Genomic DNA, 23,849 nt, shown 5'->3' with positions numbered 1-23,849 from the left:
CTTTTTACTAGCATGTTGGCTGAGGCAAAGGTACATTTTGGTTTTTTCCCTTTGACCACGGAAGAGGCTGGAACAGGATTTCCGCCAGCATGGCTCTGCTCCCTGGTGTCAGCTATTGTGGCTGTGCCCGCGTGCTGATGTGTGCCACCTGCTAGCCCAAGTCCAGCAGGTCGGGAGGAAGGACTCGTCTGCCCTGAATTACCTGTGCCCTTCCCTGCCACAGGCTGAGCCCGCTGCCTGCGCAGGGCGCTTCCCCAAAACGGGGCAGTTCGGGAGCGGGTGCTGGGGCGGCAGTTTTGCCGCTCGGGGACAGCCTGACCCGGCAGCGTGGCTGCCCTGGAGGGTGCGGCGTCCCCGTCCCGGGCTGCAGGCGGGGACAGTGCTCCGTGGGGCTGAATACTAGGGCAGAGCTTGCAGGCCAGAGAAAGAGCTGGGTTCCCACTGAGCTCTTTGCCAGCTACCTTTCGTTATTTATCATTTTCCTTTAAATCCAGCACTAGTTGTCTGCTATTTCATCTTAAGGAGGATGAATGTGAGGGCACGCAGTGCTTCCACCGCTGCCGGCAGGCTGGCCTGTGCTTCCCCTGCACTTTGCTTAAAGAGCTGACCTAATGAGTTTTGTTCCCTCCTGTAGTCCCTGTCATTTATAGTTGTTATAATTTCCTGTCATAGCTACTTTTTCCCTCCCCCCCTTGCGATATTGCAGGGTTCAGCTATATGGCTGATGTGCTCTGACTGCAGCCTGCTAGATTTGTCTTCGTCTTAATATATTATTTATGATGCTATTATTCCTTGCAGCGGACTGCCAGCCACGCTCTGCATACAGTTGCTGGTCTTCCAAATGCATCATGGCCAGCAAAGGAAAACACTGATCTAATTGAATTAACAGTGGTGCTGTTAGCCTTAATAGAGTTTGTCATGAAACACTAAGCAGATGTGACAATGATCTTGGTTAGTCATATTTTTGTCCCTACTCCCAGACACGGTAACTGTTAGCCAGATCAGTGGGGAGGATAATTCTCCTTTGCTGATCAGTAATTGTGCTTACCTAGACATGTGGCAATCGCTTTGGACTGATGGTTGAAATAAGCAAAGGACTTGAATAGCTGAAAGTTTTATATTCTGATAATAAACTTGGCTAATTAAAACAAGATGCAGATGGTACTGCCACCTAGCAATTTTCACCTCACTTACTCTGACTCCAATTATAGCCTTTCCCTACTGACTTACACTGTTTAAATTACAAAGTCAGGGGATAGATGACTATTTACCTGTTTCTATTCATACAAAGAAGTCTAACACATCATCGTTCTCCTGCACAAGGCATGTGATGATAGTCTTAGTACTTATTCTGAAAAGAAAAGTATCTCCACTCTTTTAAAAAAAGGGAAAAAAGTAATAAAAAGACTACTTAGAGACTCATTAGCAGACACACGCATCAGCAGGAAGCATATGAATATTACACACACAATGTGTTTCTCTAACACTTGTTGGTTGGAGCAGGTGCCATACTTCTGGGAAATTAACTTTAATTGGATAAATAGAAAACTGGCCTTAACTAAACCAGTCCAACCCACTTTCTTAGGTTATTATTTTCTTTAGACACTCTGAAACGCTTGATGGTGATCCCTTGGGTGACTTTTGCTTCTTCCCAGAGTGAATCATGTTACATGTTTAGACAATCAGCCATCAAGAATGGGTGAGATTTGCTTGATCCTGCCTCAGTGCAGTGGGGTAGAGAAGACTACCACTTGAGGTCCTCCACATTGCTTTAAACAAGCTTTATAAGCAAGCTTTAGGGAGCAAGAATCCATGTCCAGCCCTGGGAGAGAGCCCAGAGTAATCCTGCCACGCTAATTCTGTGACAGGAGAATGATCTGGAATTGCCTCCCAGAAATGACTCTGGCCATCAGCCGGACCACTGTGTTGTTCCTAGTGCCGCTGCATTACTGTTCTGGCACTTTATTCTGGCACCCCCTTTCATGCAAAATCAGCCCTGTGTATTGCCATCCTGCTGGCAGTAAAGTGCACTGAACCGCCCATGCTTTTCCTGATTGTCTACATTTTTTTCATGTGAGGAGCTTTTAGGTGCAAAATATTCCCTGCTGTAGAAGCTACAGTGGGGTAGGATTTGCAGTTATCTTTGAAAGGACATTCTTGTGTAGTTTGAAAATGTATGCCTATTGGAGGGAGAAGGGAGGAACAGGGCAGTGGACCACAATTTATTTACGGGGACCTATTGTCTTGAGTCATTCAGCTGGGTTCCATTTTGTGTAAAAATATGTTTGCAAATTAATGCTGATTGGAAAGGAACTTCCATGCATCCTTGATGACATGCTAAATGAGGTCAACATCAGTACCATTATTATGATGAATAAGGCGACATTAACTTGACTGAAGTGCTCAAAGCACCCCTGCTTTCTCCTGGGTATCTTCTTTGCCCTGTTCAGCCCCAGGGAGTTTCTGTGGTGTGGCACCAGTGGTCCCTGCAGGGGACGGATCTCATGATCCGAATAGACAGTGGGTAGCTCAGAGGTCTCCTCCCCCGTCAAAAGCCACCATACTGGAGGCTGAGGGCACTGCCTCTTCTGGGGGGGAGCTGTGGTTGCTCGGTGGAGGGACCTTTCCTTGGCGGGGTGCTGCTGTGGGTGCTTGCGCTGTGCTTGGCTGGCCAAGACCCCACCAGGGCCGTGGGGTCTGATGCATGCTGTTTCCTTCAGTTCCCGTCCTGGTCATTTCTGCACAGCAGTATGGTAAGACAGGTCTCTGGCAGAGACTATGTGCATGCCAGCACAGGGCTGCACATTCGGAGAGGTGTTGCGAGGGAAAATTGCTTTAAGGGGCTGGGTTCACACCTTTGCTTGGGCAGCAGTTTTTGGCCACACAAGCAGAGCAGTTACAGACCCCATATGGCTCATGCATCAGGGCACCCCCCTTCCCACCCTCCCTCCTTCATGCCTGTGCTTTCATGGACCTTCCTTTCACTGGCAACAGATGGAGGAGCTCTGCAAAACTCTGCAAAGAGGCAGCCAGTGCCACTGCCAGAGGTGTTCTTGGGCCCTGTTCTCCAGGCAGCAGCCTGCAATTGTTTATAGAAAAACATGAATATTAATGTTAAAATAGAGGTACGTTAATCTTTGAATAGCTTCCCTAGGTGCTGCTTATATGAAACATTTCAAACAAAGCTGGACAAAGTAACTTCACAGAGTTGCAGGACTGAAGATGATACACGTCTCTAAGCACCCGGAGAGCATTCACTTTCCCTTTTGCTGTGACTCTGGGAGAATGCAGGTCGAATGCAGCAGAGTGTGGAGCACTGTGTGACTGTACGGTGCCCGCTGTCCCCAGGCTAGAGGTCCCTCAGCATCACTCGGGGAAGCCTGCCAGGTCCCAGCCATGGCAGGCATCATCCCCACGTCCCCACTGCACATCTGCATGCCAGTGTGCCTGGCTCAAAGGAAGCCTGCACCTGAGATAAAGAGACACGTCTGTGGGCAAGGCGCTGAAAAATGGTGTTTGCAATGATCTGCTCTTGTGTGTCTCATGCTCCAAGGAGAGCATGCCCAGGCTTTGTGAATTCTCTCTTTAAAACCATCATTTCCCACTCCTTGAGGAAAGCTAGTACTTCACCACTTTCTGCTGAGCCAGTGCCAGGGCTATCCGTGGTGCAAGGTAGGGGACTGGCACAAATCAGTAAGGCTCTAGGTCCAGAACGGGGTGTCCTGGCAGGGCAGGAAAGCCCAGTATGACCCGAGCAAGAGTAAATTACTGGATTAGAGCCCTTGTTTCTACAGGGTCACACGAAACTCGTGTCACAAAACAAGATCACTAAGCCCAGTAACTCATGTAACAAAGAATTTACCTGTATTGTAATGGCTGAGCGTTAAGTGATCCACAGTTATTCAAAATAAATGTGGAGAATGCAGGCATGTTTATGTTTTAACGACTCCCAGGACTACGGAGATTATATACTCTTTTGTTATTTATCTGTTTACTACCATTTTCTTGCAGAATTAGAGTCTCAGGCAACATCCTGTAAAGCAGGCCTATGAAGCACAATAGATTTATACCTGCTAAAAGGAAACACAGGCTGACTCTGTTATTAATATGCAAAGCCTGGAGATGAAGTCACATCTGTATGATGATCTATTTTGGTGGACCACGCGTGCTTAAATCCCAGCCTTGATCTTTTAAACTATCAAGTCTGCCATAAATATTTGATGATGAACAAGCTCATAAAAAGAAAATGCAGAATATGAATAGAGGGAGAGCAAACGTGTGATTCAATTTTTAATTACCATCACCTTACTCTAAAGTCAAGTTCATCTTCTGTGAGAGACAGAAAGTAACAAATTCCTTCTTACCATAATCTGCTCTAAATGATCTGCATTGCATTTGTTTGTATTTTTTAAGGAAAAGGATAAGTCACTGTAGAAACAAAAGAACCAGGACACAAGAAATAAGGTAGAACAGTCTGGTTTTATTACCATATGTAATCAAGAGCTTTTATTTCCCGTTTTCTCCTCCTTCTTTCTTTCTTTTTCTTTCTTGCTTTCTTTTTTTTTTTTTGTTTTTTTTTACAACATACATTAAGTTGTGAATCAGATGTTAGGGGGATGTGGAAATGAAGGGAAACTGGTGACATCACAATACTTTACAACTTTACAACAAATGAGAGTCTGAATTTGTTGCATCTACCAGTGTATAGCAAGGGTGGAAAGCAAAGGCACACATAGTTTCATGAACCCCTCAAAACAAAGGGTGGAAGGGAACCAGGAGTGGGAAAGGACGAAAACAGAAGACCCACCGAGTACAAAAATGCATGTTTCAAGGTCAACCCGGTAACTGGTGCAATATACAATGTGAAGGCAGATTGCTGCACAAGCTGTTGCTGTGATTATTTGTCTCTACATTTTTGGGAGCACGCTTTGTGGGGTAATATCAATGGGACCTGCGCTTTTGGTGCTCCAGGGGTTTGGAGCTTGGTAAAAAGGTTGTGAGTTGGTTCTTTTTAAAAAAAAGTCCTTGCTACCTGCTGTTTTCAAAGGGTTTTCTGCTTGTGTTTATTAAAACAACAACATTGCTTTGGATACAGAACTACCTACTCCAGTCTGCATAGTTCACTAAGGGTGAACAAAACTGTTTCATAAAGGAAGCCATGATGAAATGAAAGAACATGCAAGCACCCTTGTTACACACTTTGGTCTAGACCATCCAGACTTTATATATACCATCTATAAGCTAATGGACTTAAAATCTGTCTTTTTAATCATTCAGAAACAAAACCAAAACCCTGAAAAACAAATGGAAGTATAAAATTTTAAAAAACAAATTGAAACAGAAACAACCACCTTACTCAAACATACTGTTCAGTAGATATATATATATATATATAAAAAGCTTAGAAGCGATCCCCATCATTTTTCTACAGTATGTTGACACAGTTATTGTAACAGATTAAAAACACATCTACGTTTTTGCATAAACTGAAAGACTGGAAAGGAACTTACACACCTGCGCGCACACACACACACGCACACACCTGTGCGCGCGCACACTCCCACGCTAGCTACATGCACAGTCACACAAAAGAAACAAAGGAAAAAAAAATACATTTTTCCCCAAAGAAGTATATGCAGCATCCTTCTGGAGCAGCAGGTAGCTACAGCAGGAGCCCGCCTGCCTGTCCTAGCTCCATGTGCCCTGCGTGCTGCGGGACGTGTGGCTGGGCTTTCTGCGGGGCTTGGCTCCTCTTGCTGGCACTCGTCCCCAGCCAGGGGACACACCAGCCCCGTGGACAAGGGTGTTGGTCACCTCCCTGCTGCCCAGTGAGAATGATCCCCATGCTGACGTGTGGTGCAGGGGGAGCGCGAGGTGGGGGAAGGCAGAACCCCCAGCATGGTGCCTCGGGAGCATCACCGCTTGTGGGTGGTTTTGAGAGAGGACTTGGCACAGCTAGAAAGTCAAATTGAAGTGGAGAGTATGGTGCTAGCCTAATTTCTTGAGGGACACAGGGTTATGGCAATAACCGCCACGTTCTTCTTCGCATGTCTTTACTCCAGTTCTTGAAGGGGCTTGGAGGAGGAAGGATCAATAAATATTTGCATTACTCAAAGGGGAAAAAGAAAAAGGTTTTACATACTACAGCTCACAAGTATACACAACTGAGGGTGTAAGGCACAAATTTACATGTGGAAGAAAACAGGCTATTCACAGATATATTCCCACGAAAAACCCGTGTGATAAGACCATAATTTATGCATGGTAACAGCCGGCATATTAACTAGTTCACACTGTTTGAGGATTTTGTTTGCCGTCTCACATGCAAGGTGAAATGAGATGGCACATCACAAGCTGGTGCCTTCACAGAAAGTATTAGCTACTGACAAAGCCATGTTGATAGCAATGGTGCACAAATGTGCAGCTTTTAAGAGTTTCTTTTGCAGTTGCGTTAGAAGTTATGAACTTGCGCTATTTGTTTGTTGCTGTCTTAGGTCAGAGGCCCAGCCAGCTAATTAGCTGAGAGACTTAAATAGATATCCCCTTTTTTTTCAGCTAATCAGGCAGTCCAGGCACAAAGTTCAGAATTCCAGCTCCAACTTATCTAACTCAGTGAATTCATTGGAAAAATAAAAGAGTTTTAATTGCTCCAGTTAATGGGTTTCACGTTAAATAGGTATAACTTTCAAGGTACTTCTGAAGAGCTGTTCACAGGATGATATGCAGAAGTTATTTCCTTAGGAAAAACAAAAGTTGAACAATAAATAAGAGGAGTTACTTGCGTTAACAGTCACGTGTTACTCATTAAAATAGAAGGGTAGCAGAAATCTATGACATAGTTTGCCCAACATGGCATTTAACTGCTGTAACCAAATGGCTGTAACACTGATGGGCATCATTTCACAGTACCTGCACGTAGTAAACTTCTGCCATTGTTAAGTCAGAGTTAGCTTTATCAATGGATTCTTTTTTTTTCTTTTTTTTTTTCTTTTTAAAATTTGTTTGTTTTTGTAATTATTTGTTTTGCTTTTCAGAGCACTCTTTCCCAGTTCAGGAATGCGCTGTGCAGCTGGGGGGCAGGGTGAAATGTCACAGTCATCTTTCACCTGTGTGCTTTTGGCTCAACGTTTGTGATGGAGGGTCAGTCTTTTGAGCAAAGAACTGGCGGGTTGTGGGGGCGAGTCTTGCAATTGCAAACCTTCAACCACGGGTCATATGGCTCGGGTTTAAAAAAATATTCCACTTTTCCCAGAGAGCAGAAATCCAACACATCTTCAGCTTGCAATAACCATCTTCTCAGAGGAGCGAGTGATAACAGTTGCAGAACACTGGCTTTCAAGGGCAACCTCTGCTTAATCGCTGTCTTCCCCCCCCCACCCCACTCTGATTATGTACACGCATCGTTGGGCTTCATGGACGTGGAGAGCGGAGCAAAGGAAGGTTTGGGAGGTACGTCTGGCTTTAGCGAGGGCGTGCGTTTCAACCCTGACCTCGTCAGCGAGTTGTATGCGGTGAGACTCGGCTGCCGAGATACAGTCACAGCCTGTGCCTGAGCAGCATGGACTTGTATCGAGTCCACTCGCTGCGGGGCCGGCGGCGGGTTGTCGCCCCGGCCGAAGCTCTGATTGCGGGAAAGGTGGGACGAGTTAGAGGAGTTAGTGTTGTTTCTTTTGAGGGTCGATGTCTGGTGACTTCTCGTGAGCGAGTTTGTAGGGTAGCTTCTCTTGTAGTCCACGTTGTAAGCAGAAGAGTGCATCTCCAGCCGCTTGCTCAAGCCACTCTGCGACAGTGAGGCGCTCGGGGGCCCGAGGGAAGCTTCCCGCTGGGGTACTTTTGGTGGCATGCTGTCGAGATTTTCCACCAGGTTAACCCCGTGGCTGGGGCTTTTGCTACTGAGATGGTCCTTGATAGTTTTGTATTCAAGGGTAGCATTCTGGTCCTCCACAGACATCTGAGCCCCATCGCTCATTTTTGGCTGGTCAACGTACTCATGCTGGTAGCCTTGCTGGGCTATGGGCAGGACCACAACACTGGGAATGTGGCTAGGAGAAGCCCTGAGTGGCAGGTCGGTTGGGATCACGGGCGAGGCCATCGGGGGGATATCTTTTGTGCAGGCATTGATGAGGTTCTGGTTTCTCTCCCATTCCCTGCTGCCACGGCTGGGCTTTCTCTTCTGTTGCAGGGTTGGGGTGGACTCAGGGGTTGGCAGGGCGGCCAGGTCCAGATGGTGCTGGTCAGCTTTGATTAACATCTTGGCAGTGCTGCCTGGGGTAGCCAGCTTGCCATTGTGCATCAGAGGCGTGAGGATAGCTTCGGGCTTTGGCTCCTTGGACTGAGCATCTCCAAAGAGTCCACTGAGCTTGGTAACGCTGCTCATGGAGCCGCGGCGGGAGTGGGTCAGCTCCTTCTCCTTCCTCTGCACAACAGCCACGTCTCTGCGGCGATGGTCACAGATGCAGTACACTACGATTCCCGAAAAGACGGCCCCCATGACAAAGGCAAGAATAACAGCAATGGCCAACAGGGTGACCGGCACCAGCTGATCATGACCCTTCAGGTAACTCTCACGAATCACTCCTGCAATAAACAGCATACAGTGGTTAAACAAACTAAGGATGGGGAAAAGCTACTTATCATTAACTACTTTGTCCAAAGGCACACCCTGGGAGGTTTGTTTGTGTTTTGCAAGGTGATTTTTCATCAGCTTGCCCAAATTTGGAGACATACTGTACCTGCCAGCTACATCTTGCATGTGCAGCCTTGGGCTGTCAGTACAGCTTTCAGATCTGGAGTTGAAGACTATGAAGTTCAGGAGAGGAGAGAGAATTTACTTGCAGGGCAAGTGCGATTGGTTTGAAATCCTGGCCCTGGGCACCTCACACTGACTTCAGCAGGTCAGAGCTATTATTCCTTCTCCTCTGACATAGTGCTCATTCCTCCCCTCCCTCCATCCGATCTCTCCTCAGCTAATACCATCTTATTTTTACTACGGTAAACCATTCACATTGAAAAATCTTTAAAAGGAGGAGAGGAGACAGAAGCTCTGCAAATACCAGAGAAGTGCATCCTACATTGTTTAAGGCTTCTTTCTCTGCTCATCATTCTGTTATCTTTGTCATGTGTTTTAAAAGTCAGTGTCACATGCCTGAGCTTCAGGAGGATGCTTAAATAACTATGAAAGATAGAGCACAGTGTTGAAATCTATTGAGCCTGCTAGATGACTGTCCTTGCTATTTTAATTTTAAAAGCTCTCTCTTGTTCTGAACACATGAATAGATCGACCTCTGTGCTGAAGCCTATACTTTCTCAGCTGAAAGCCCTGACTCTGAGGGCCTCATCTTTTGGTCCTGTGCTGTGGTCAGAGATCACTGTCAAATCTTACTCGGCCCTCCAAGCGCCTGCTGTCAGAGAAGGCATCTTTGGCAGAGTGAGCCTCCTCCATCTGAAGTCCCTAATACAGCATTAATCAATACCCTGAATTTCTGAAGAAAGTCATTTTTCTGACATAGTTGGGCACCAAGCCAGCAGCACTAAAGAAACACAAGCACAGAGCCTCTAGTTTGCTTTTTTTCATTTCTGGTTTTGTTCTTAGTGCTTAACGAGGAGCAGCCACAGCCTGACAAGGAGCTGAAGGAACATCTCTCCCACCTCTTTCTCCAGAGAGGGTCCAAGTGCCAGGGCATTAAAAGCTCCACATACTCTAACGAAATGTAATCCTTGCCCTTATTACAGGAGATACAGCAAGACAGAAAATGTACCTCCAAGACTCTCCTGAGACTTCGCGAAGACACAAAACTTTCCTGTCGTAAATCAACTCCTTCTAGAATAATGTCTTTTCATGTATTTGGCAGACAAGGTATTAGCGGCCCAGAATTAGAACCAAATGCAAAATACTCCTTAGCAAACTATGTTAAAAGAGCATTGAAAAGTTGCCACTATCTCACAGAAACCTTTGACAAGTATTCTGGCTAGGTATAGTATTGCTTCTATAGCATATATTTTTCTGCAGCATTTAGGTGGACAAGGGATATTTGCTTACAAGATAGGAACTTTATATTTAAAAGCAAAACAGCTCTTGAAATCATAAGCCCCTGCGTGTGACATCACAGCTGGTTGCCACGGAAATTATTGTGCTGTGACAAACAGAGGATTATGATTTCACGAAGAGAATAAATAGCAAGAGCAGATGATCGCTTAAGAAAATAAGATCCTGCATTCATATAAATGTCTTAATAGTAAAAAAGTAAGGGGAGGAAAGTAAATCTCAGAAAACAATATATAATTAGAAACAATCTTCAAATTAAGTGTTTCTAAGAGAACCCTCTTTTAAAGCCCAGCAGCTTTTTAAGAGGCAGGTTTTTGTATTCTTTGTCATTAGCACTTAACAAGAGGCAGTAGAACCTACCTCTGTAATTTAAAGCCACATACAAAATTGCTCGATATAGACCAGAAGCACAGTCTAGTGGTTACGGCACAGTCAGCAGTAACTACATTTCACTGCAAAGGTGTTGGTCTTCTGTGGACCTTATACCCGCTGATATTTACATGCTAGACTCTGCAGCATTTTGAGACCAAATTTATTTACACTTGTAAAACTGTCTGCGGTCATTAACTGGAGAATCAGAAATAGAAAGTCTTAAATGGGTGGGAAGGATGGTCAGGGAATTGTTAAGTCTTACCCAGAAATGCATTGTTGGGTATGAAGTTAAGGAAAGCTTCAACTTAAAAAGCCTAATTTCATGGACACCTTCCATGCACAAACTTCTCAGAGATATGCCCCTCTGAGCACTTAAGTCCAGTGTTTTTTACATGAAAAAGACTCAAAATCCCTGCTCAGTGCCCACCTAAGGGTGTAAGCACCTACAGTCAAAGCCAGCATGGGTTCATGAAGGGAAAGTCATGCCTTACAAACTTAATATCCATTTATGTATAGACTGGGGGACAAGAGGCTGGAGTGCAGCCCTGTAGAAAGGGATCTGGCAGTTTTGGCTGATGGTAAGCTCAATACGAGGTCACCAATGTGCCCTGGTGGCCAAAAGGGCCAACCGTATAAAAATATTAGAATGTGTCCAAAGAAGGGCAAAAAAGATGGTGAAAAGACTACAGGGCATGACTGATGAGGAGTGGCTGAAGACTACAGGGCATGACTGATGAGGAGTGGCTGAAGACTACAGGGCATGACTGATGAGGAGTGGCTGAAGATACTCAGTTTGTTCAGCTTAGAGAAGAGGAGACCTCATTGCCATATAAAACTTCCTCATGATGGGGAGTGGAGAGGGAAGTGCTGATCTCTCTTGCAGGTGTCTGGTGATAGGATGCGAGGGAATGGCTTAAAGCTTGTGTCCATGCCTGACATTTCCGACTGGCTAAGTGAGGTCGTTCTCCACCCTCAGCCTTCTGCTTTAGGCTAAGTCCTACTCTGCAAATGATAGCCTTAAGCACAAACCAGCATCGCTGCATACAAAAGCGACACGAAATCTTCAGTTTTACATTACCAATGGATATTGAATCATTACAACTCACGTTACAAAATTACCACACAGTTCAGACTGAGTGACCATGTGTGTTCAAGAAAGGGGTAGCTGAAATGATGTTGCTCACGCTGCAGGTGTTTCATCAGCAGAAGTTTATGAGGGTCTTAAAACAGCCTGATTCCAGCTAGTTCCTCTTGAGCTCAAACCTTCCTCATGTTTATTATGTTTTCTATACTAAAGTTAAAGGATATTTACCATTAGTGGCTTTGCCCTAGGCAGGTGGATCTTCTCTGGACACAATGTCAGGTTAATGATATAATTTATTTTTTATCATGGATCACATCCATGTGTCTTTAGTTATGCAAGCAATCCCAACAATTTTAACTTAAATGAAATAATACGGGCAAGATTTGACCCTGCATTGATGTGTATGGAATAGATACAATTAAGTAATGAAAAAGTATGAGGAACGTTCAGCATCCTACTGTCATGACCACAGGGGGCAAAAATCTAATATGAAATAGGCTGATAATTGCAGTAGTTGTCAATCAACATCTCAAGCCCCTAGCATCAGTAGTAACTGCATTCAGAGACTGGGATGAATAAGCAAGTGTGTGATCCCAAATATGCCCCCAAAACAAGCCAGTTTGAAAGCAAACAGATAGGACAGTGTTTGTGCCACTTTACACACTGCATTGAGTGTGCTTTTACCTATCCTGCCATTCTTAAAGAACAACACAGTCCCCAAGGCTCAGTCCAGTATCATTCATTAGCACTCGTTATTCAAAGAATTAAAATAAACAGAGAAAATAATCAGAAAAATGTAGGGCCTACATTTCTGAAAGTCAAATAAAGTATTCGGACTCCTAACTTTGAGGAAATACCTGCTATTGAAAAGTCTTATAGCTATATATTATCTGACATCCTTCTAAGACATTATGTACTGGAAAACTGACTGGGCTGGCTGCATAAAATGCTATGGAACCAGTCTGTAAAATATGATTGATATAAATATAACTATATTATTTTTATCTTATATTTAATAATAAAACAATTATTCTAAATTAAATACTTTTACTTTTAAAATATTACGTCTAGCACTTTCACATTTGCAATATGTTCTTTCCAAATGTGAAAATACATTGCTTATTTCATCTTATGAACTGCTCATCCATACTCTTGATTGTTTTCTGTAGTATGTGGAGACGTATCACCATGGATAATAACCAGCTATTCTTTGCAAAGGGATATTGTTGACAGGATTACCTGTATTAACATTATACTTGGGAGAGGTCTGGTGGTAAAAATAGCAGTAAAACTGAAAAAGCTTCAAAGACATAGATGAGGTTAAATATTTGCACCTTCAAGGATCAGACCTTACATGCCGCTAATGCCACAAACATGCTGACACTTATCTATCATCTCCCTGAAGTCTTCCAGTTAAGTCAAGCTCTGTCCCTTGCAAATCACAACTGGGCTTATGACTTCAGGGTCTTCCTATATATGACGTGCTATTATTTCTGGCTACTAAAAGAGCCAGGCTAGCCACCTGATATCCCCCACTTTTCATGGCCATTCTGATTCCTGTAGACAACCTGATCCTTCCTCCTCCACTAACTTTCTGTAATTTCATCCCATGTCCTTTTGTCTGCATCTCCTAACATCACCATTCATTTTCTCAGTCAGTATGCCCTGTACTGTAACAGTCTGCAACACGCAAAATCACCTCTTCTTACTCATCTAATGAGAGAGAAGACCTGATACGGTATTGTATTATTCTGCTATATATAATTCATTCTTTCTTCCAGCAGAGCTTGTAGGTAAGGTACACAGTGTTGCCTGGCTGGTTGGTTAAGAGGACATTAAGAAAAATGTTTCCAAACTTTCAGAGTGTTTCAATTCTGAAATGAGCTAGTGCTTGGATAAATCACATGAGTAGAGTATTGATCTAGCTTGTACACTAAAGGTAGTTGGGGAAAAAGCAAGGAGATGTTAAATTTTGTGTCAATAATACATATACTTTTTCTAAAGTTCTGGAAAAGGTGAGAAGCAGACTTGTTGAATGTCTCTGAGTGAAAATAAGAGAGAAAAGACAAGACCAGAGGTGATACAATGATATAGATCTACTGTATACCAGGTCGTAAGCAAGAAGGAGATGAGGCTTCTACTTTTCACCAATTAAAAAAGTATTCAAGGGTTAGGACTGTACCTCTATATCTGCTAAAAAACAAGTTAAAAAGCAAGATGTGCACAGTGCTGGAAGTATTATTGTATGAAAATGCTGATTAAGCTATTCTGGACATATTCTGCTTCTTCTAATTCTAACAGGAAAGAACTTCTGAGGACAGAAATGTAATAAGGATGAAATAATCACAAAGGAATAGAGTTCATCATTCTAAAGAATACATGGCATGAGCATAACTGAATAAGGAGTATCAGTACAACAAACTCCAATAAAGAAGGACAGATAAGGAAAGACATGGAGACTGAAGCATTTACTCCTTTTCCTACTTCACTTTTCAGCAAAAATCCCCACTCTGATCTGTGATCAGAAATGTAACAAAGTCAGGGAATAAGTGTTGACCAGAACAAAGAGGTAAAAATATTTAGATAATGTAGATGTTTTCAAGTTGCCTAAAGAAATTTGTGCCTGACTGCTTAAGGAGCTAGCCAAAACAATTTCTAGACACTGGGCAGTATCTTGGAGAATGCTGGAGGAAGTATGAGCATCAAGAGCTCTGGAAAAGGACAAGCATATTACCTGCCTTTGAGATGAGCCAAAGGAAGGACTTAACAAACAACAGACCTGTGAGTCCAATTTTTAGAATGGGAATGACGATACAACAAGTGATTAAACAATCAATTTTATGAGCATCCAAAGGATGATAAAGTAATTATAAAAAAAAAAAAAAAAGCCAAAGCAAATTTGCCAAGAATAAATTACATTAAACCAGACAAACTTCTTTTTTTGACAGGATAAATGGCTTACTTTTTATGGGGAAACATTAAGTAGGATACCCTTTGACTTCTGTAAAGTCTTTGACTTATTTTCTCAGAAGCAAATGAAAGTGAGCTAAAACCTGCTGAAAAGCTGCAGTTGAAAAGTATTGATCAAAGGTCTACCTGGAAAGAGATCTGAAGTAAGGTGTCTGTATCAGGAGAACAGCAATTAACAGGCATCTGCAGAAAGGAGACCTCAACTCCAGGAGCCCAGCAAAAGAGCTGTGCCCTTTTAGTATGTACAGTATAAAAAGGAACATCCCGTGATAAAGCCTAAATTTCTTTGTCTCATCTGTGATCAGGGACAGGGATGGCAGAACATCAAGAAGAGCCCCACAGTCACATTCCTCTAATCTAGGTTCTGGTGTACGCTTCGCAGCGAGTACAAACTGAAACTCCAGCTTATAACCCTCGCAGCTGCTTGATGAATACAAACAAACAACAACCTGCTTCCCAGTTTGAATAGCTTAATGTGAGGCTGTTTTAGCGACACAATAGTCTGGATGCTGCCTTCTTTCACAACCAAGCTGAAGTCGGTGAGAATAACAAGAGCAGGGCAGAGAGCAATACCTGGTCCCGTAACTACAAGTTCCTGTGTGTGAATAACCTAGTCACTTAGCACCAAAAATAATGCCTTGCAGTTTGAGCACTACGGTTAGCTGCAGCGTGGACACAAAGACACCTCTGTCCCAGAAATGATGTATGGCCATGAGAGATGTACCCCGGACCACATGCCACGTGCACCAAGAACGCTCTGTGGTCACCTCTGCAGGGAGCTGTCATTGTCTAGCTTTCCAAAGTTGCCTGCAACAGATGGTAAAGTAATAACCCAAAATGGTGGCACACACAAAACTGAAACACAGAGGTGGAAAATGAAGAATGATGTTCTGGCAGGAAAGTGGGGGAATAACTATCAGGGAATAAGGTAATATTTATGTCTAGACCACACATTAACAGCAGTCGGGGAGTGAGTGTCATTGCTGTCTTAAACTTCACCTCTCTAGCTAAACAGTAATGAGCCCACTTCCATCTCCAACACCTACAAAATCACTTGAGACTTTCCACAGAATGTCATTGTTCCAGAAAGGCACAATGATTTCTTTACTCTTGTCATTTAAGGGGAAAACCTTGCAGTTAAATTCATTCCTCAGTACAAGCTTCTCCATCTGATGTACATCCCCCTCTGCTTAGACTTGCAAGAAATGCTGGTATAGACTCATTATGAATGGAGGTTTTTATGGCTTCAGAATATCTTTTTTAAATACCACTGAATAGGTTTTCAACATGTGTCTCCAGGTGTCAGAACTGTGTTTACAGGCAATCTCATGCTGCTAAAAGACTATTTCAGCCTGGAAAATCCCTGCAGGTATTAACAAGCTTTCTGCCTCCTTTTTAACCAGCAATAGGAATAAAAAAACTTCAGATGAATTTAGACTGGAGACCTCAATTTAAAGGGATAGCAAATTCAGGAATGACCAGAGTCTACCATGCATTTCTGAGATCCTATCTCATTGTTTTTCTTGAAGGAATAATTTCAAGGTTTGACATAAACCAATCACATTATAATCCCAATGATTTGACGTTTGCCACTTTATTGGAACTGCTTTGTTGAAAACGGTAAGTAAGCTTTTTCCTTCATCTTCCTTCTGGCTGCAAGGGCTTGTTCTGCTGACTCAGTGCAATTCTACCCAGTATTCGTTTTTCCGAACTCTTGGTGTCACCAGCTAGAAAAAACAGCTCAAACATTCATAGTTAAAGCTGCTGGCAAATGCTTTTTTCCCCCTCCCCTCGCAGTAAAGCTGTATTGTTGATTTGTAAAGGTCTGCAACTGTAAGTTTTGCATGACTGTGCTGAGAAGAGCGATCCATCTCCCCTCAGATTCTGCCCTACGGCTCTCAAAGCCAGTTGCCCGAGCTAGTGTCCGAGATATCCAGCAAACAAAAAGAGGGTGCATGTGCTTGAAGACAAGAATGAGTTTGGTAAAGAAAAAGCTTCAGTTACAAGAGGCCTGGGGAACATTATAGGTATGAGGAGAAATCGTACTTCAAAACTATGAAAAGAAAATCAATATATAATGTGCCTGAAGTAACATGTAACAAAGCCTTGAAAAGGATCTAAACAATCAGATCAGCCACAGTGGCCTCTATCAGCGGTTTTTGGCCCTTCATCAGACCTATTTCAGAAGCAATCCCTCCAGCATAGGTTCATCTATTGATCTCTAAGTGTGATTTTATTTCTCCTTTCAAATGGTCCAAATCATATCACTTCTATCCACTTTTGATGAATGACTGTCAACACGACTCTCTATAGCAAAAGGATGGTTGTAACTTACTAAAAGAGGGGAGATCAACAGGTGGCTTTGCTCTCAATGGGAAGATGGAGAATTTTCATTCTTGTATTTTTTTAAGCTAGATAAATTAAGCAAGAAAGGTGAGAGAAATGACTCCACCATGTCCATATGAGATAACCTGTGAGTCCTGAAGTAACATTTTCAGAACAGATTTCAATTATCTGGTTTTAGTTCAATTATGAGCCTGCAATCCAATTTTTCTGCACGGCACAGTGGCCGTACAAAACCTACACCATGGCCACACTTGTGAATTTTGAGAAATTAGAAACAAGCAGTTCTTTTTTGAAAGGCATTGTTATAGATGGAAATTGCAAGATCTGAATCAGCAAATTCATGCTCAGACAACTCCCACCCCCGCTGAAACGGAGGGAAAGCAGATCTGAAAAGGACAGGAATAGCAAGCTCTTAGAGCTTTTTTAATTGTGTTACTTCTAAGCAGTATCTCTGTAAATAAACCAGTTTATTAAGTTTGCAGGTATGGGAGACGGTTTAAGATACACAGCCTCCTGGATGTGTAATATAATGATGGAAGTCATTACAGTCCTGAAGCCAGCCCAATTTTTTTTGTCCCAGCAGCTAGGCTCAAGGCTAGGTCTTGCACTAGAAAGCGCTTGACAACCTTTCTCCCACTGGCAGGTGGTATGCAGTGGCTGATCATTTTGAACTTTCCTGATTTCAGTATTTTCCTTCACCTCTCACCCTTTCCCAGTGAGCAATGATAATTTTAGATGCCTCTGTGTGATAGGGAATAAGCAGACATAGCAGGTCCTTTAAAAAACTAAAACACAGGCATTCACAGTAGTTAAAACAAGATGTATAAAATCCAAATGTCAAGGAAAATTAATTCTTTTGTAGCTTGTCTCAGCAGAGGCAAACTTTATGCTGCTTTGCATCTTAAAACACAAAGTTTCCTTTAAAGTCTGCTGCATTTCCTCTAATGATGTAAAAAAAGCTCAGTGCACATTCTGGGACCTTTCTACTATGCCTGGGATGAGCTTAAACATATCCAGCTGCTCTTTATTAGTTTACTTCAGGGGATCTTTCACAGCTGGGTTAAACCAGATTTACATATGTTTGGCTGAATATGAATCATAGAATCATAGAATAGTTTGGGTTGGAAAGGAATTTTAAAGATCATCTAGTTCCAACCCCCTGCTGTGGGCAGGGACACCTTCCACTAGGCCAGATTGCTCAAAGCCCCATCCAGCCTGGCCTTGAACACTTCCAGGGATGAGGCATCCACAACTTCTCTGGGCAAACGGTTCCAGTGCTTCACCACCCTCATAGTGAAGAATTTCTTCCTTATGTCTAATCTAAATCTACGCTCTTTCAGTTTAAAGCCATTAGCCCTTGTCCTATCACTGCATGCCCTTCTAGAACGTCCCTCTCCAGCTTTCTTATATGCCCCCTTTAAGTGTTGAAAGGCTGCAATAAGGTCTCCCCGCAGCCTTGTCTTCTCCAGGCTGAACAACCCCAACTCTCTTCTCAGCCTGTCCTCACAGAAGTGCTCCAGCCCTTGGATCATCTTTGTGGCCCTCCTCTGGACCCGCTCCAACAGGTCCATGTCTTTCTTGTACTGAGGATCCCAGAGCTGGATGCAGTATGCTGGGTGGGGTCTCACCAGAGCAGAGGAGCAAAATCACCTCCCTCGACCTGCTGGCCACCCTTCTTTTGATGCAGCCCAGGATACAGTTGGCTTTCTGGGCTGCAAGTGCACATTGCCAGGTCATGTTGAGCTGCTCATCAACCAACACCCCCAAGTCCCTCTCCTCAGGGCTGCTCTCAATCCATTCTCTGCCCAGCATGATTTCAGGGCTCCAGAGAAGTTGTTGTAGCCTGCAAAGTGAATCTCTCATCTTCACAGTTCCCATTTCACTGCATGGAGCTCCTCTGATGGCACAAAATAAATGCAGTATTTTTTTTTTCCCCGCTGTGGGCATTATGTATTCTGGGCAGCCCAGTGCCTTTCTGGAAGCAGTTTTTATGAACAGTGTCAAGGAAAGAGAAGCTGTCATTGAGAAATTCTGTGGCTTTTCCTCTCCTTTTTTACAGCCTGTTTTGAACTATGGCCTTTCTGCACAACAGGGAAAAGTGAAGTTTGCTGAATGTCAACATAAGCAGCTCTGCTTAGCAGACTGAAGCTCAAACAGCCTTATGGAAGAATTGGGGTTAAATTTCAAACAGTGAATATGACCTAAAAGCAAAAATGGTTTCCTCATCAGCTCTGATCTTCTTTAAAGACACAAAAATGGCAATGCTAGTTTTGAGCTACTAATGTGACTGAACACACTATGCTGAACTAACAAAGGAGCCATCTATACATTTAAATAATAAGACTGTACCCTATATATCCTGTTCCATGAGGTGCCTGGAAATGATTATGAAACTATTGAACAACTATGTGACCAAGCCAACAATGTTTGCTCGTGCACACAGACTGTATTTCTTAGGGACAGTCCTTCTGCCCACAGCTGGGTTGCTGGTGCACGTTAGGAACATGGCTGGACCCCACATTAGGTTTGCTCTTACATGGAGGGAGGATGAAACCCCTTCTGTCATTAAAACGCTGGCACTGTATATTTTGTGACAGAAAGCAAACACTGGGGACTAACTCTTCATTTCTCCTACATTCAGGAACACTGCAGGTATAGTCAAAAGACCTGGACTTATGAATTAAAACATGCCCTCAGTGATAAATAAAAGACAAGACTGCTTCTCCTAGAAATATTTGCAGGGCTGGTGCTGTAGGCAAAAAATAGCTTATACACGTCTGATGTTAGGTTTATCATTTCCCTCCGTATTGCAGTCCCATAGCCTCATCTGCCTTTGAATACATTAAGTGACTGAGGAATTGTGATGAGTTGGAAACACTGGCCATAACAGTCAGCAAGACTAATTTTACTGCTAGTTCTTTTTCTGTATCTCACTACTCTTCCAATATAAATATCAGAAGCCTTCTTTCCTCTCAGTTACATTCAGTCGAATCTGCAGTATCTCCAGTAAAGCAAGCAGGGTTACTCCAGCCACATCCTGAGATAAAAGACAGCATTTCCCTGATGGATGTCTTGTCCTGGTGCTGCTATCATCTCTCTCTCACTTACTTCATTTTCTGTCTCCAGTGGTGGCTTCCTTCATGCATTTTTCTCTCTGTCAAATTTATAGTTCTCTGCATTTTTTGACCTCTTTTTTTTTTTATCACCTCCCCACCTTGCAGGCACTGCATGTACATTTACACTTTGATGCCATAACTTCATTGATGTTTCCTGTCAGTGCATTTTGTAATGTGCTTAGTGATTACTCCGGCCAGTCTGCTTCCCTGGATGAGGGGAACCTGTAGCTTCATCTCAGACGACATACTTGAGCAAGCAGGTACCTGACCCAGCTCCAAGAAAGCTGCCCTGGGGCCAGCAGCAATCTAGCCACAGTAGTGTGTGCAAAACAGTGTCTTCTCCGACAGACGTTCAAAGCCCATCCAGACACCCTCTTCACTGTCCGGCAGCAGGCCAGGCAGACATACCTGTATATTTGCTTTATCACACATCTCGCAAGCAGCAGTGTTTCTGCAATACAACAACTCCCCTAGCCTTCCACTCAGTTCTGGTACTGGATCAAATCTCTGTTTTCTGGATTTACTGTAGTGTTTGTTCAGCTTCTGCTCATGCTCTTTCTTTAAGCCAGTATTTTCCACTGCTGCAGGCAAACCAGGCAGCTTGCACAGCTAGTTAATCAACATGAAGGTAGGTGCTACAACAAGGAACATGACTGGCTTTTTTAATATCTGTAGACTAGTTCTCAAGATATGTTTACTGATCTACAGATATACAAATTTCTGTGTGAGAGGTTAAAGCCTCATTTTTTTCCTAGCATTGGGACCCTAACAAATTTTATCACCATCTCCTTTCTCTCAGTAATATATATTTACTCTCTTTCCTCCTTTCTAAACACAGTGTAGGTGAGACCAAACCTTTCAGAGAAGCACAGCTGATGTTATCAAGTTGTCTTGCAATGAGCAAGTAGAGATAAACAGTATTGTCTTTCCAGGTCTTGATGCTGGGTATATGGAGGTACCCACTGATTTGATATTAGTAATTTAGTTCAGTGAGTGAGAACTGCACACTGAGATACACAAATCCCCCTGGGTATGGAAAATTAATTGGTCTTAGTGGATATGTGCTTCAGGGCATTGCCTGTAGCTTCCTCACATTTAGACAAAAAGCATATAAAGTGCTGCAGGACTGTAAGACCTCTTTTAAGACACTGAATAGAGACTAGTGTTTTGTAGAGATAAAGCCGAACGCTATCTGCAAAAAAAGAGCAGTGCTCTTTATGTTCTTTATTATGAGCCGTGATGGCCCAAACCCCTGGGCAGGCTCTGTGGTGAATGCAAGAGGTTCAGTGGGGAGAGCAGGCAGCAGAAGGGACAGAGGGCACTCCTGCTCTGTGCCCTCCTTTGAGAGCCTCTGATTAGGACTCATTCAGCAACGAATACACATGGAGAATTGTTGAACTGCTTGATGGGTGCTATTAGCTGGTGGCAGGAATTAAATTTGACCAGTGCTGACCACAGGCTTAAAGAGACTACCAACGGCCTTTTCTGCACCACATGACAAGGCCACTTCTGCTAGCTTCTTTAAAAACAAGCGTTTTTACCCAGTGTTTACCCAGCATTATGGCTTCTGCCTCACTCACTCTGCTTGCTTCCAAACAGGAATTCAGTATAGTTTTCTGATTTAAAGAATAAGGAAACATCTGGAAAATATGTGCTTCTCAAAAGACTTTTGGAATTATTTTAATGAAGGCTTTGGTGTGCTTCTGTTCAGGAGGTGTTTCTGTGCACGCTTACATTCCCTCTCTGTGCTGGTACTGTTTGTGTTTGGTAATTGTGGATCTTTCAGGCTCTCCAAAGAAAACCCCTCTGTTTCTTTCTACAAGAACATGATAGTGAATAACAGTAGCTTTGAAGGGCTTTAAAAATGTGCCTGCTTCTCCCCCTTTTTTTTAACAGCTGTTCTTTTATTTTCTATCACAATTGTGGGTAAGATGGGATGGAGCATGAACAAGATGGCATATTATTGACAGCATGCAGCTGGTGTTATTTTCCAATTAAAAAAATCCTTGTTGGGCATATGAAAGAACTGTCTAGTTTATGCCCAGTTGTGACAATGCTATCAAGCTGCACCTTCATCTGAGATTTTACTTCACAGAAGATAGCAATCTTTGGTTGTTGGTGGGAGAACTACAGTTTAATATCCAGGGCTAACCACTTTGCTAGATGTGGGAGGCTGGAACTGGTCTGGAGGCTATCCACTGGGACTCACTATTTCAGAGTATAACAGGTATTCTTCCCGGCCAACACAACACTGGTGATGAATGTGCTTTTAGCCATTTCCAAATGTTTGCTGTATTGTACAGCTGTGCCAGAAATGCCTCTTAATGCTTCCTGAGCAACTTCTCTATAAACTGCCCTAAGCTCTTCTAATGCCAATGGAGCTGTTAAAATCTACTTCAGCAGGCACTCTGACTTATTCTGATCTGCTGGGGCAGGGAGAGCTGTCAGACTATCAGCTGGTGGTTTAAGTGCTTATCAGTCACAGCACCAATGCTCAATATACAGGGAGTTGTCTGTGTATTTAGTTGCCTAACTGTTGACAAGTCTCTTCTGGGTATGAGGGACTGAGATTTTTCAAAAACTTACAGCTTGGCCAATGAAGCTCTTTTTTCCCTCACGGGGATGTCAGGATGCACATTTTTGATATAATGGTAAATTTGCACTATCTGCTTCGAAACTTCTCAATAAAATGCCCTTAAGACTCTTTTTTGTAACATGAGAATAACAACATATTTTTCCCTATCCTCTTTCCCAGCTACTGGCACAGAAAATATTAGAACACATGATTAAAATCTAGCAAAAGTCATAGCAACGGTAATCGGATACCAGAGACTATAGTGTCTCACTAAATGACTATTAAAGAGCTCGAAGTAACACCTGCCTAAACACCTGACTAAACTAAGGATATTCATAGGAACGACTACTTTCCAAACACGATGACATTTGTTATCTGTATTTAATGTTCAATAAAATTAACATGGCAAAATCTAAATTATGCCCTCTCCAGGTTTTTCTTTTTTTAATTAACTGCATGCTGTTAATCAGTAAGCACCAGCCCATCCTGACATAAAGAATTAAACTCGCCTTTTTTACAGTCTTAAAGAAAACTAAGAAAAAAAGGAAGAGAGGCAGTCATAATCCTTCCTACATGCTGAAAGGGATGTTGATACTATTCACTAAAAGGTTATCTATATGAGAAGAATGTAGGTGGTGTTTTGTACAGAGGCGTGTAATTAAACAGTTCGCAGTCCACAGATCATATTAACAGTGCTCTGAACCAGGACTGCCAATGTTTAGGTGGTTGTAAAATTACTACAGGACATCTTACCTATTAATTAATACAATTATTGAAACTAGGCACATCCTATATGAGAAAAATGAATTATTCAAATATCTTTAACAGCTTATTGACATTTTAATTGTACACTGGCATTAACTTAACATCAAAAGGCGCTTTAAGTGTCTTTCAGCTACTAGATTTTCTGCTCTTAAATCCCTTCAAATTTCAAAGCAGTTTCAGAAATCTCTTATTTAAACAGTTAGGTCACTGTCCCAATTCAGCATCTTTGTATGGCACAACGTCTCCCTATACTCAATATAAATGCCACAAAAATGAAACTTGGTGTTACTTAACATCCTGTCCACCAATTATGCTTTGCTATTTCCATCTAGAGTAGTGGCCCTGTGGGGCCAGCATACCCTACAGCGAATTCCCAGCTCTTGATAAATATGTCAGTGCTACAAGGGTCAAACAAGAGCACGAGGCAATCTGTGTTCCTCCACCGAGCTGTCCTCACCGGGTGACTGTGGATGAATGCAGCTGGGGATCTAGTCCATCACACAATAGCTCTAATGCCCTGAACCCTGAGCAGCTGCCTTGACAAATTAGACGTGGCCTCTCTTATTGAAAAAGCAG

At 42.9% G+C, this 23,849-nt stretch overlaps 1 protein-coding gene across 4 annotated transcripts in view; it reads right to left on the bottom strand.

Moving 5' to 3' along the window:
• Window positions 1-4,460: 4,460 nt before the first annotated feature.
• Window positions 4,461-23,849, bottom strand: part of SEMA6A (semaphorin 6A) — a 118,069-nt gene continuing 98,680 nt past the window's right edge. For all 4 annotated transcript variants that reach the window (XM_075526991.1, XM_075526988.1, XM_075526992.1 and 1 more), the window contains one exon: window positions 4,461-8,577. In XM_075526991.1, coding sequence (XP_075383106.1) covers window positions 7,388-8,577 — 1,190 coding nt within the window. In that variant the 3' untranslated portion in view covers window positions 4,461-7,387. The remainder of the gene's footprint in view (window positions 8,578-23,849) is intronic.

The sequence above is a fragment of the Mycteria americana genome, chromosome Z (assembly GCF_035582795.1).
Source record: "Mycteria americana isolate JAX WOST 10 ecotype Jacksonville Zoo and Gardens chromosome Z, USCA_MyAme_1.0, whole genome shotgun sequence".
In the NCBI taxonomy this organism is placed as follows: Eukaryota; Metazoa; Chordata; class Aves; order Ciconiiformes; family Ciconiidae; genus Mycteria; species Mycteria americana.
The sequence above is the reverse complement of the archived record's forward strand: the minus strand, read 5'-3'. Positions and strand labels throughout refer to the sequence as shown.